General features: G+C 28.4%; 1 protein-coding gene across 2 annotated transcripts in view; it reads left to right on the top strand.

The window, feature by feature from the left end:
• Window positions 1-15,041, top strand: part of LOC142324912 (transmembrane protein 245) — a 60,449-nt gene extending 45,408 nt beyond the window's left edge. Inside the window, exons 10-14 of one of the 2 annotated variants that reach the window (XM_075366037.1) lie at window positions 2,274-2,458; window positions 6,039-6,139; window positions 10,678-10,808; window positions 12,562-12,736; window positions 14,453-15,041. In XM_075366037.1, the coding sequence (XP_075222152.1) occupies window positions 2,274-2,458; window positions 6,039-6,139; window positions 10,678-10,808; window positions 12,562-12,736; window positions 14,453-14,606 (746 nt within the window). In that variant the 3' untranslated portion in view covers window positions 14,607-15,041. The remainder of the gene's footprint in view (window positions 1-2,273; window positions 2,459-6,038; window positions 6,140-10,677; window positions 10,809-12,561; window positions 12,737-14,452) is intronic. The other variant, XR_012756436.1, reaches the window with a different exon arrangement.
• Window positions 15,042-15,324: the final 283 nt, after the last annotated feature.

Below are 15,324 nucleotides of genomic sequence, written 5' to 3'. Positions count from 1 at the left end.
TTGAAGAGATAGAATATGAGTGATGGGAAATGTACTGTTCTCACAAAGATTGTTAAAAATTTTATAAAATATTTTACGGTTTGGAACTCCATGTTCAGGATCCTATGTTAGTATTCTTCCACTGCAGCTGGAGGAGCACTTCCACTAGAAAAGTCATACACAAAAATCACATCAGCGTATTCTGCATGAATGAAGAGACACAGTATTTTTCAAAACAAAGAATTCAAAATGAATTTCACTTTTTAATTGAGATTCAATTGGAAAAATGTTGGTATAGTTAAGAGTACAACAAACACAAAAACACTACATAACTTTTATTCTTAAAAATAATTAAACATAATCAAAATTATGTCAAAGTCAGCTAATCCACTAATGTTTATTACTAACAGAATTTTATGACTACAATTATTAGTATTTCAAATTAAAGCGTGCAGTTAGTATTGCCAACCTAATTTTTGAAATATATATTGTACTAAAAACAGTTGTTTTTAATTTTTACTTCCTTGTACAAAGTAAAGGAAGTATTGTGATTGTGAAAAATTTCAGATTTCAATGGAAATATCCATTTTGACCATTTCTGAATCCATTTTGACTAGTTTTGGCGTGACTACTGTATATATGTACATATGTATGCATATATAACTCAAAAATGTTAGCTGTAGTATGTTGAAATTTTGGATTTAGTTCTGTTGTAACATCTTGTTGTGCACCTCCCCTTTTAATTGCAATTGACTGAACTAAAAGTGTAAAAAAGCCCAAAATCCAAACAAAAATTGAATTTTGGACTTTTCTTAACTGCAGTAATAAGTCCTTAACTGCAGTAAAGCAGTACCTTTTCTTAACTGCAGTGAGAGAGCTTTTCAGTGATATATCATAAGTGATACTTATTTTTATTAGTTCCAGAGTTATAGCCAAATAAGATTTTAATTAATGAAATATTTGGATCTTATAAGGAGAAGGCACATCGGTTTGAATCAAATCTCATCTCCCTTTTTTAACTTTTTTTTAAATTTAAGTATATTGATTTATTAATATTTATTAACCTAAAAAAAAATTACAATAGGTAATAATTCAATAATAACAATAAAAAAAAAAAATATGAAAAAATATCAGAAGTACACATTTACAAAAAAAAATGTGTGTACGTAGTTTAATGAGCGTGCAAGTAAATCATGTGGTGTCCACATCAGATTTTTTACAAATTCGTAACATTTTTTGTTATGTTTTGTTTTTAATAATAAAATTTGATTTTTGTTTTTCATTGACTTTTTACATCAATTTTCTCAGAATTAAAATTCTCTACAAGTTTTGGTAATACAATCATTTATTAGTTATTTAACACAGTTATTGTACTTCAAACCTAAAATATTTTTTTTTGTTACCAAATTTTTCTATTTTATGTTGGATATAATGATAACTACAGGAGATACATTTTTGGGACTTGTTTTATTCAATTTTTTAGGTCAAAAGATATTAGAAACCATTTTGTTTACCTCATATAGTGCCTTAAAAATTCAATATGACCTCTTTTCACTTGGGGGGGATCTGAAATCTGGGTGAAATTTTTAGCTGTAACTCAATAACAAAGTGTTGTATGAATTTTTTTTCTTATTTCAAGTTTTAAAATCAGTTCACAAATTATTTCTCTTTCCTCCTTTTATATATATATATATATACCTTTTATATATATATATATATATACCTTTTATATATATATATATATATATATATACCTTTTATATATATATATATATATATATATATATGTGTGTGTGTGTGCACGTGTATTGGCTGGTACAGAGTTATATTCATAGTGAAAATAGACCTTCCAACACTGAGAGATGCATTTGCATCAGAGGTATTGTGTAAGAGCAAGAGGTACCATTTTTGGTTGTGAAGTATATGTTTGTTAAGTTTCTTACAAATGAAGGCATCTGCAATTTCTTTTTTTTGGGATGTTGAAAGAGGCAATGGGAGGACATTGATTCCAGTGCAACAGTGAAGTATAGAAGTTTACGCAAAATTGGCTCATGACACTACCTCAAACTTTTTATTAAAAAAGAAATCTTCAAGCGCACCCATGTGTTGAGGAAAATGTGTATAACTTCAGGGAAACTATGTAGAAAGGCAATAAATGTTTTGTATATTTATTCTGTTATAATTAATGTTAAAGATTTTTATTTATGTGCCCAATTTATATTTGATGGTCCTCTCATATATGTGTACATATTTTTTTTTTTGTGAATATTAATTATTTGTTATTATTTATACAGGATTAATAAACTTGGGGAAATTGAATTCATTGTTAATGGATAATATGGCCAGTTTAAGTTCTGCTTTAGAATCTGTCTGGCTTTTAGTGAAAGGTAATGCTAATCTCTTATTACAAGCAGTGTCAACATTGCTTTCTGTTGTTGTTAGCCATGGTGCAGCTCTTCTTGGATTCTTCATTAACATGGTTAGTAAAAATGTTTTTCATTTTTCACTTTCAATTACTGAAAAATTCATTATGTTTTTCATGAGAATGAAGAAAAATATTTTTATTATTGGAAAAGTACTACAGATAGAAAACATAGAAGTATATAGGATGTTTCATTGCTTTAAAATCAACAAAATGCGTTCTTTCTTTAATTTTCACTTGCCTAATCTTTAAGTTACAGGTTATGAAACTAAAGTAGTCTGAATTGTATTTATTTGGTTTCTATTAACAAACTATTAGGAAAAATTTAAATTATAAACACTATTAATTTATTTGAGTGTTTTATTAATGTTAATTTATTGGAGCACCATATAAGGCTTATGTAATCAAGCCATGCTTGATTAGTGGCACTGCAATTATCTCTTATATGAGGGTTGACTTAAAAATTTTGAGCCTAACATAGAAAGACGTATTTTTTCTCTCAAATATAGTTTTATTTTTCAACAATATCTCTTTTCAAGTTTACACTTTTTCCAGTGATGCTCTAACCTCTTTAACCGTTCCAAATAGTAGCTGGCATTTTTCTCCACAATAGGTGTATAGGTATGCGATAACCTCCTCGGCCGATGAAAATCTCTTTCCTCCAAGTGAAACTTTAAGGTTAGGAAACAAAAAAAAAGTTACTTGGGGCCAGATCTGATAAATATGGTGAGCGGTCAACCAATTCAAAGTGCAATTCATGAATTTTAACCGTGGTGACAGTCGAAGTGTGAGCAGGCGCATTGTCCTGATGGAAAAGCACTTTCTTCTTCAAATGTGGTCTTTTTTTGTAATTTCTGCCTTCAGCTTATCAAGTAATGATGTGTAATTCTGTTACTATCCCTAAAAACAGTTGCCATCACCTTCCTGGCCGATGGAACTGTCTTCGCCTTTTTCGGAGCAGATTCATCCTTTGCAGTACAATGTTTTGACTGTTGTTACATCTCAGGAATGTAGTGGTGGATCCACATTTCATCTACAGTTATCAATCAATGCAAAAAATCTGACTTGTTCTGCTTAAACTGCTCCAGCAGGGCCTTGGAAATGTTTATTCGAATGCGTTTTTGGTTCATAGTGAGCAAATGCAGCACCCAGTGCGCAGATAGCTTACACATATCCAATTCTTCAGTTAATATATGACAAATTCATTCTTTCGAAATAAAAATATATTATTTATTTAAAATAATAATATTTAAATAAAATAATAGTCTCTGCTTTATCTCTACCTTAATTCATCGGTTGTCCAGTACCATTTGGTGAACTTTTTTGATGATATCAGTGGTAGTTGCAGTTTTTGTCCGTCCAGAATGCTCGTCATCAAACAAGCTGGTATGACCAGCGTGTTTGATTTACCAGCTGGTAAAACCAGCTGCCCATCTTTTCACGGTTGTAAATGATGGGACAGAGTCCCTGTAAAGAGCGTCCAGCTCGGTTTTAATTTGTACAGGCATATTGCCTTTCAAATGCAAGTATTTAATCACGGCATGATATTCAATTTTTTCCATTTTCACAAAAACACTCACAATGACTTACTCAAACGATTATCAAACATCAGCTGAACGTCCAAAATGGCTAAAAGTTTAGTGAGTACCTTTCAACGCATGTGTGAATACATTCCTAACTTTTGTTGACAAGTGCTGCCACCTTCATGTTTAGGCTCAAAACTTTTCAGACAACCCTTGTATCAATTTAATTACAATAGTTAACATGGAATGTTACAATAAAGAGCTCCTGTTTTATAGTGAAAACAAATTACAAGTATGAAACACATTATGCAGAGAGTTTGCAAACTGTGAAGAATCTTTGTTTAAAAAAAATGTACATAATCAGTCAACACAGTTGTCACAAAAGAAAGTGTCCATGTGAATCTGGGGAAATCGATTTGCTATATATATATTTTTTTTTAAACACAAATTAGCCATTCCAAGAAGAACAATTCAGCTAATTTCAATAAAAATGTGTTTGTATACATACAATATTCAATTGATACAAGAACTCCAGTTCGCAGAACAATTAAAGTGCTGAGAATCTGTCACTTGAATTTTTGAAAAAACAAGAAGTGGATGACAGCAGTTCTTTGAGGAAAATCATCTTTAACTCTTGAGACACTTTTCAATTGAATACGAACTTCAACAAACAAAATTTTTGGAACATTCAAGCAATTTATGAGAAGACATTATATTCATAAGTTCTTATTTGGGTGGATTTTGGACTGGCAGAGTGGTTGGACCATACTTTTTTGAAAATAAGGTTGGAGATGCATTAGCAATTAATGAAAAATGTTAATGCAACATAATAGTGGCCTTAATTGGTACAGTATGAATCTGGAAGATATGTAATTTCAGCAAAACAGTGCAACTGGTCACATTGTGCACTAAGCAGGTGATTCATTGCGACATACTTTCTGTCTGTCTTATCTTATGTAATGGCCATCAGAACTGGCTACCAAGTTCTTATGATTTGAAACAATGTGACTTCTTCCTTGTTTGTTACAAAAAAATCACCAAAAGTTCAATGTTTGAAGTAAAAATTAAACATATGCATAATTGAGCTTCAGTTAAGTTGAAAGATTAATAAAAATTTTGTTGCAATATCAAGAGTATGCCATTAGAGTTATGGGACATACTCTGATGGCATATCAGACAAATATTACTTGTATGTCTGATACTATGTTCTATTGCTAACTGCAGTTAAGTGCACTTTGTATTAAAATCAAAATATCTGTAATTTTTTATAAATGATTTTATTAAAATGTTTTATTTTGTGTTCTTTTTAAATATGACCTTGTCCTCATAAAACTTGATTTTATAATTATATTATTAAATGAATAACAATTTCTTGATTTTCATTATTTCTTAAGGTAATTAAAAAAGTTGTTAGTTATTAAGTTTAAAGTTATTAAGTATTTAATAAATCTAGAAACATTTATTTTTTTGTATAATTTTCATCAAATAATTATTAGAAATTAAAATTACAGTTTGTTGTTATAAGTTTTTCAATTCATTTAATATATTTCATAAAGGTTTCTTGTTTGTTGTTTATTTCCGTGTTACATTATCTCCTTGGACAGGCAGTTTGTTTCTCATTATATATATATATATATATATATTTTATGTTTATGCAGTTGGCCAAACAGACACCACTGGATTTGTAATAAGAATGTGATAACTTGTAGAGTTTTAATATTCTTAGTATTTGCTTGATTTGATGTGTTGGTTTTGTGGGGGAATTAAGTATGGTCTCTGTTTCCTGTCCAGTAGCTCTAAAAAGCCCAACCTTTAGCAAAGATGCTGTTGAGGTAAAGCTTTGCTTCCTTATTTTCTCTTTATGTTTACACCCTTTGACAACTTGTGCAACAGAGTGTTAGCACCTCTGCCTTTTATTTGAAAGTTTTTGGGTAAGAATCTTTAAGTAATTGATGTGGGTGTAAACTTTGTTGTTTTGAGATTAAATAAATACTGTGAGGCAAACACAAAATGTGCTGTATGTCATTATTATTTCTATGAAAACTGAGATAGAGGCTAATTTGATTAAGCATGACTTATTTTTTAAATTGAAATATTCCTCTTTTCTTTTACAGATTATATTTTTGACGGCTCTCTTTTATCTTTTAAGTTCTAGCAGGGCGTTATATAAACCTGTTGAAATTATAACAAATATTATACCACAGTATGGTAACAAGTAAGTGAATAAATAAAATTGATGTATTAAATTAATCAATTTAAAATCAATTAAATTTATTTTAATGTAGCTTAAGCTATTTATTTGAAAAAAAAGAACACTTTCATGTAATGTTTTCTGTAAACTTTGATAACAGAAAGTGCTATCACAAAAAAATGACAAATCTAAAAGTAGATGGATATTCTGAGTATAACATTATAAGTAAGTAATGAGGAAATATTATTTGTAACAAAACAATAAATAAATGAAAAAATAGTAATCAAGAAATAATATTCCTTAAAAAATTAAGTACAAAGTATAATTTAAGCTTTACTGTAGCAGTGTTTTTTATGTGTTAATTATTATTGTTTCTTCGTTATCTATCTATCTATACATATATTATAAATTATCTATTTCATAAAAAATGCAATAACTTGCTATACACATAAATATATCTCTTTACAGAATTGTGATAACAATAAAAACAAAATGGCCAACTAGTTCTAGATTTGCCATTTTTTTGAAAACCATCTTTTAGTGATTTCTTTGTTTTCCAATCTATTTATTCACTAGTTTATTTCTTAGCTATGGTAATCTGCACAATCACCAAAGTGAAGTTACATTAGGCATGAATAGATAAATTCATGTAACTGTTTATTTTTTTATTTATTTATTTTTTGACTGCTTATTTTTCTTTTGGAGGGTTGTGTTGATATCAGAAAGAATATGATAAACTTTGTAGGGAGTAGAAGATTTTGTAAGAAAAAATGCCATTTATTTCTTGCTACATTTGTGAAAAATTATTTAAAAAAAAAAAGAAAATAAATAAAACGAGCAATAAAAAGCATTTTTTTTTTTTAATTTCATTGATTTTTCTGATGTGGTATATCTGCATCTGCATGAGAAAAATATAATTGTAACAAAAAAGAACTTAATATTGAAGAGACAAGAATCTTGATTGTCTATTAGGAAAAAAACTATTTTTTCAGGTAAGCAGATTAGATTTTATATTTATTCTACTACTTGTTGATGTACTTTGAAATGACTAAATTTTCTTCACAACCCTTTTTCTATCATATTTTTGTTTTTAATTGAAATTATGATTTTATATGTACTCTAATTTTTAAAACACACCTCATTTTAAAATAAATTCCTTATTTTTACTGAGAGCTGAAATACAATATTTTTAGCAGCTGGAGTATTAAGTGATTATTACAAAAATTGTTTGGTTTTACTTAAACTTTAATTGTTTATATAATACCCTCTTATCAAATTTTGGAATTTTAAAAGTGTACCGTATGAAAAGAGGGGGAAAATAGAATATTTTTTGTATAAAATACTAGCTAGTCAGGGCTCTCTTCACTTGCCCTTTCCCATCTAGCCAGTGGCCTCCAACCCCTGCACCTCCAATGTATTCTTTATCTTCATGGTTGAGAGAATATTAAATATTTTACTCATATTCATTAAGGAAAAAAGTAATCATTTTACTTCATTATATTTCTGTTGCCATGGTAAAAGAATATAATGAAGTAAAAGTATTATTTTTTTCTTTATTATTTTAATCCCAAAGGGACTAGGACCTAGATCTGTGGGTTAAAACCTTTCCTGGGGTAACATGAATATATCCTGAAAATTTGAAAGCAATCAGTCGGTTGGTTCTTGCATGATGCTATTGCAGACAGACAGAACCTGCCACAAACTTTTGGATTTATATATTTGATTTCATTATTTTTGCAGTTCTTTTTTGAATACATTGTAACTCACAAACAACAATAGTGTAGTATAGCTTTAAGTATTCAATTTTTTACTTGACGTTTACATAAGGGATAACTGTTCAGTTCAAAGACAACCTTTTTTTGTGACATATTCTGTAGTTTTTTATGGTAAACTGTGAGTTTATATTATGGTGTACATTATTTTTGGTCGTGTAAACCCAGTATTGATGTACATACGAGTGTTGTCTGAAAAGTTTTGACCATCAACATGAAGATGGCAACACTCAACAACAAAAGGTAGGGATTGTATTTGTGCTTCATTGAAAGGCAGTCACTGAAATTTCAGCCATTTTTGATACTCAGTTGTTGTTTGATAATTGTTTAAGTCATTGTGAGTGTTTTTGTGAAAATGGATAAAATTGATTATCATGCCTTGATTTAATACTTACATTTGAAAGGCAATGCACCTACACAAATTAAAATCAAGTTGGACACTGTTTATGGGGATTCTGTGCATCATTTACCACTATGAAAAGATGGGCAGCTGGATTTAAATATGGTCATACCAGCTTGTTTGATGATGAGCATTCCTGGACGGCCAAAAACTGCAACCACCACCTATATCATAAAAAACGTTCACCAAATGGTATTGGACAACCGATGAATTAAGATTAGAGATGTAGCAGAGGCTATGGGCATATTGAAAGAATGTGTTTTTCATTAATTAATTGAAGAATTGGATGTGCGTAAGCTATCCACGCATTTGTTCATTTTGGACTAAAAACACACTTGAATGAACATTTGCTGCAGCAGTTTGAATCAGATTTTTTGCATCGATTGATAAGATGAAACATGGATTCAAAATGCAGTCAAAACAGTGGACTGCAAAGGGTGAATCTGCTCCGAAAAAGGCGAAGACAGTTCCATTGGCCGGGAAGGTGATGGCAACTGTTTTTTGTGTAGTAAAAGAATTTTGTTTATCGATTATCTTCAAAAAGGTAAAACAATAATGGGACAGTATTACACATCATTACTTGATAAGCTGAAGGCAGAAATTACAAAAAAAGACCACATTTGAAGAAGAAAGTGCTTTTCCATCAGGACAATGCGTCTGCTCACACTTCGACTGTCGCCACGGTTAAAATTCATGAATTGCACTTTGAATTGGTTGACCGCTGACCATATTTATCAGATCTGGCTCCAAGTAACTTTTTTTTTGTTTCCTAACCTTAAAGTTTCACTTGGAGGAAAGAGATTTTCATCGGCCGAGGAGGTTATTGCTTACATAAATGCCTATTTTGTGGAGAAAGACACCAACTACTATTTGGAAGGATTAAAGAGGTTAGAGCATCGCTGGAAAAAGTGTATTGGCTTGAAAGGAGAATTTGTTGAAAAATAAAACTGTATTTGAGAGAAAAAATACGTCTTTCTATGTTAGGCTCAAAACTATTCAGACAACCCTTGTAGGTTGTTCATCTCAGTTTTAGTAGAAGGAAATGGAAATTGTCTGTAGTTCTCTGTTCAAATTGTTTAAATTCATGATTCTTGTTAGTAATTATTGGTTTTTTATTGAGCAGGTAATAAAATGATTTCAACTTTTAATATTTTTCAGAAAAATATAAGAAAACTATGAAGTTAATACTTATAAAGTGAAAATTTATAACTGTTGATTTGTCTGTTCTTTTTTTTATACAATTTAAACTCTTAAATTAATATATCAACCAGCAAAGATACAGAGAGGAATATGAATCTTGTTTTTAATTAAGATGTTAAATCATTTTTACTTTATGCTTTTATACTTTCCCTCATCAAATCTGAACAACTTTACACGAAACTAGCATGAGTGGTTTCTTAGTAAACTTTTAAAAAGAAATATCAGTTTTGACATTGACTTTTAATTAGATTTTATTAACTTATTATTTTTTTAATTTAATAGCATTACTTAAGAAAAATTCACTCTTAAGCAGTAAGAATTTATTGAGTTTTTTTTATATTCTTTTAATATTGTAGAGTTTGTTAATTAAATTTTGAACAGTTTGTTGCTGTCATTATAAGTATTTTATGTAATTCATTTTAGAATTAAAGAAGTAGCTTGACATTTTACTGATGAAGAAAGGTATAAAGATTCAACAAATGTTGAATATTTTATTTGAAATATTGTTAGTATGTTGAATAATGTTAACAAAGTAGCATTAGATGATAGCATATTTCTATTATCAAATCATAAAAATTAAAAACAATTCTTTTAAAAATATAATGGTACTTAAATAAGGATGAAAGAACATTTTATAAATCAATTCCTTATAACATAAAGATCTCTTGATTTCAAATGGACATAAAATTACTGATTTAGTAAATAATCTTAAAATTTGTTCTATTGTTAAAAACAAACTGGAGCATTTGGAGAAATATTATAGTTATAAATATAAAGATTTCAATTTAATAAACCACCAGGTAAATTTTGAGCAGGATGATCCGTTTAAATTGGTAGGCCTGTATAATAAAATTGTAACATCTGACTAATAGTTTTAATCAGTCATGACTTAGTTGACAGTAGCTCAGTGCTAATGATGATTATGGCATTTTAATAACTGATTATGAAATATAGGATTTGAAAAGGTCTTATTAGATTGAAGGTAAGATCAGTCTTGCTTTATTTTAATTATAATTCAACACAGGACATGTTTAAAAAAAAAAAAGTATATATATATCTTGTAATTATCAATCTGTCATCTGTGTTTTTAAAAGAATCTGTAACATTATTGTAGTATTAGTATAAATTTATGTAATTTGTAAAGGTATAAAGAACAAAAAGTCAATATTGTATTGACTTTTTTTTAACAGACTAGCGGTTGCGATGGAAACAGCTTCAAAGGAAGTTCTAGTTGCTTCATTTAAGTTGTTAATATTTTATGGTTTATGGACGTGGTTCATTCATAGCATATTTCTTATGAATATCATTTATCTGCCATCAGGTTTGTAATTATTTTTTAATTAACTGTTACATATATAATCTTATTTTATGTGTGTGTGTGTGTGTGTGTGTGTGTGTGTGTGTGTGTGTGTGTGTGTGTGTGTGTGTGTGTGTGTGTGTGTGTGTGTGTGTGTGTGTGTGTGTGTGTGTGTGTGTGTGTGTGTGTGTGTGTGTGTGTGTGTGTGTGTGTGTGTGTGTGTGTGTGTGTGTGTGTGTGTGTGTGTGTGTGTGTGTGTGTGTGTGTGTGTGTGTGTGTGTGTGTGTGTGTGTGTGTGTGTGTGTGTGTGTGTGTGTGTGTGTGTGTGTGTGTGTGTGTGTGTGTGTGTGTGTGTGTGCGCGCACACGCGCGGTGTGGAAACTTGCACATTTTCTATCTATGCTTTGAAATTCTGTACATTAATTATTTATAATAAATCATTGCGTACATTTTTTTCGCTCATTCTCTGTGAATTTTATCATTAAAATTATTTTCCATGATTAATTATGAACAGTTAATGAAGAAAACATATAATAAAGGAAATATTCTGTAATTAATATTTTTTTTTTAAATCAGGAAGTAATGTTTTTTACTTACTTGACGTCTGCAAAGAGGTTAACATTTATTTCTTTTCCAGTATTAAAGTTACTTACCATTATACTATTTTCTCATATTATTTATTAGTTATTATTCTCCTATGAAATAGTAATTATAAAATTGTTTTATAATTTTATATATTTCAAGCTCATTCCCAAAATTAATTTTGTCTAAAATTATTTTAAAACTGAATTAAAACATATTTAATTACCTCACCTTAAATATTGTTAATCAACAATATTTTGAACTTTTTAAAAAAATTTCACATTTTACTTACTATTGTAGTAAAAATTTTAGAAACTATTGTTTCCTGATAATGCTTCATTTAGAAAAAAATATAATGTTTCCAATCGCTGCTAAGTTAAGCCACATATAAAGAAATCTCTCATTTGGATAAAATAAAAATTAAAAATAGTCAATTAATTTATCAATGAAAATCTAAAATAATTTAAAATGGTAAAATAAAATGTTTAACTCATACTTGAAAGGTAGGGGTTGAATCTTCCCCTGAATTCATTGATAAGGACAGAATATTTCCTATTCTGATATTACCTCATTTAGAGAAAAATAAAAATTGGTAGTTGAAATAATTAAAAAAAGTTAAAGAATTTATTTAGTAAAATGTTTAATGGTGGAGCAGTTTTGTGAATTATTTCAAATCTTTCTATGATATTACTTAAAATAAATTTTTTGATAAGTTAAAAACTATTCACCAGTTCAATTTTCATTCTAGATATAGTATTTTGAATATTAACCTAGTATTTTTTCAATACCTCCCTACCCCACTACCCATTTTTTTAACCTAATTGATGAATCCTCTTTGTGTACAAGCTACCCCAAATTGTTTCATTAATTTCAACAAATCATAGGAGTAAAGAAGAGTAAAGGCTGACATCTAGATACTCACACATGTTTGCACACATAGAGAAATATATAACTGTGGTTTTAATATTTTTGGGCTCAGGGAAGATAAAAATGTGAAATGGGCCAATTTTATTTACTGATGATAATATTTCTCTCTCTTTTACATAGAGATGGAATTGGTTGATTGTTTGATAAATGAGATAATTTATTGTTATTCAAAATATGCTAACAGTCATTTGTGAACTTAGATTGTAATGAAAAGTAATCCTTTTAAATTTTATTGCAGTTGGTGCATTTATATTCTTTTCTCTTTCAGTTCTAGCAGCAATTTTGGCAGTAGTTCCAGTTCTTGGAACATACTGGGCATGTTTGCCAGGAGTTATAGATCTTTGGTTTGCTCAGGGTAAAGGTCTTCATGCGCTTGGTTTGGCTGTTTGCCAATTCCTTCCGACAACTATTGTTGATACCACAATTTACAATGAAATTCATGGGTAAGTATTTATATATAAGTTATTTAAAATTCCAGTTTTTGAGTTTTCTTCTGCAATCTTTAAGCCTAATTTCTGGTTGGATACTGCTTGTTGATGTCTTGTCTTTTTCAGCCTTTCCATTGTTTTTGTTTAAATACTTCAGCAACATTGTACTTCCTTCCAAAATTTTCCTTTTGCCAATCACAACTTCACAGTTTACTGTATCTTTTCCTTAAAAATGAACACTAAATACTAAATATAGAATCATAACATTTCAGTTCATTTTCTTGGAAGATTGACAATTAAGGAGTTTTTATAAAACATCTTGGAAGATTGACAATTAAGGAGTTTTTATAAAACACAAAAATACAGACAGATCTGAGCACTGCACATAACAAAATTAACTTTTACTACAGTAGAAAATTATGAAGAGATATTATTAACCACAAATTTTGAGTTGCCTTTCCATGGAGGTCCCCTGAGTGTTTGAGATATATGGTGGTCTCATACCAAAAATTTCCGTTTTGAGATAGAGGAATTTTCTAAATCCCATTTTTCTATGTTTAACTGTAGAAAAGTTGTTTAAGGGTTCCCAGGTTTATTAATATTCAGTAAGTGTGTATATTTCTAATTATATTTTTTTTGTTCATTTATAATAATCTATGAATATGTTAGTTTCAAAAAGTTTTAAAAATCGTACTTCAAATATTTTTATCAAAATAATAAAGTAACCTTACCCTGAATATTTCTAACGATTTATCACGGCATTTATATATGCCATGATAATCGATCCTAATAATACCTTGGATTTAAAAAAATTATCTGCACTATTGAAATGCTGATTTGTTGGATCCCATAAGAATACCTTTTAGTTTTAGCAGTTATTCAATTACTGGTATTATGTTACCAAATTAAGGTAAATTAGAAATTTCTATATAAAACATTCACAATATTTTCAGATAATAAATTGTATTAAAGTTTGTAACATCATCATCCTTCATTAGTTTAAACTACTTTTGGGAGTTTATATATGGAATTTTAAAATTTCATTTTTTAATATTTTACAAAATAGTGTTTGATTACTTTATATTTAGTGCGAGAGTATCCATATTTACATATATATTGATTTATATTACACTATCTGATGAATTTATACTTGCAAACAAAGGTATTATAATAAATACAACATTGTTGAAAACTGATATCACAGAACTATCCCTGTTATATGTATGCTGGCTTAGATAGTATAGTCAGAGAAAACTAAGTACCAATGTTTTCAATGGATTAAGTGATAACTATCTTTCTACTATAAGATTAATATCTTTGTACTATAAGTATTAGAAGAGAGTAACAATCAAAACCACAAAAACTGCACAAGCACTTTTCTTAACAATTGTCTGGTCATAATATTAAGTTAACAAACATTCACAGATTTAACAGTGGTTAATATATTTTGTTTGAAAACATCATATTTTTTCCAAATAATTTTTTAGTTTTAATGAATTATTTTTATTGAGTTTATCCTTTTTTTTATTTGACTTTTAAGTGTGCATGTGTGTGCGCGCATGTATGTATATGTAATAATTATATTTATTATAAATTTTAAATTGAATATAGTTTCAAAACAAAACTTAATGGATAACAAAGTTCAGATTTTTGAACTAAACAATTTTTTAAATATTAATTCTTATTATTTAAAAGAAAATAAATTTCTGTTTTTTTTTATTTCATTTGTAGAGGTCATCCTTATTTGACTGGGCTTTCTGTAGCTGGTGGTATTCTGTGTTTGGGTGCAGAAGGAGCTATTATGGGACCGTTAGTTCTTTGCGGGCTTCTTGTAATTATCAATCTGTCATCTGGGTTTTTAAAAGAATCTGTAACATTAGTATAACATCTGTAACATCTGTAGTATTAGTATAAATTTATGTAATTTGTAAAGGTATAATTGGTTCTTTTTATGGTATTTTTAACAATTTTTTTGTGCTTTATTTATACATTAGGTTTTTAATGTATATGATTTCATGATCTCTTTGTTTATTGTTAACAATTTAATTTAATTAAAAAGTAGTTATATTGAATTTATTACCATCTATTTCTCTAAAATTACGCTTATAACTGTAATGCTTGCATTGAATAAAAAACTAATATATTTTTTATATTTTTATTGTTGTATTTATATATTTTTATATAAATTAATTTTGTTTTATTTTTTCATGTTATGTACTTATTTAACTAAATGTTATTTATTTTATAAGATTGTATACACATTTATATTTACTGCTACACAAATAAATATTTACATAGTAACATAACTTAATAATTATTTACATATTGAAAATGTTGCATTACTTAAGGTACTTCATCTTTAAAGCTTTTGATCAATTGTGAGCAAACCTGGCACTCATCTTGAATGGTTTTTGTTTATGTAAATGCAAAAATGTTATGATAAAATATACAATTTAAATGTATATTTTATGATGTTAGTATAATATTATATAAAATATGTATCATTATATTATAATGTTAGTATAAAATATGATGTACCTTTTTATTTGAGTTATCTTTTGTCAATGATCTCACACACTTTCAATCTTCTATCATTCATCACT

Source organism: Lycorma delicatula, chromosome 5, assembly GCF_047948215.1.
Source record: "Lycorma delicatula isolate Av1 chromosome 5, ASM4794821v1, whole genome shotgun sequence".
Classification (NCBI taxonomy): domain Eukaryota; kingdom Metazoa; phylum Arthropoda; class Insecta; order Hemiptera; family Fulgoridae; genus Lycorma; species Lycorma delicatula.
Note: the sequence above shows the minus strand (reverse complement) of the source record. Positions and strands in the feature narration are given on the sequence as shown.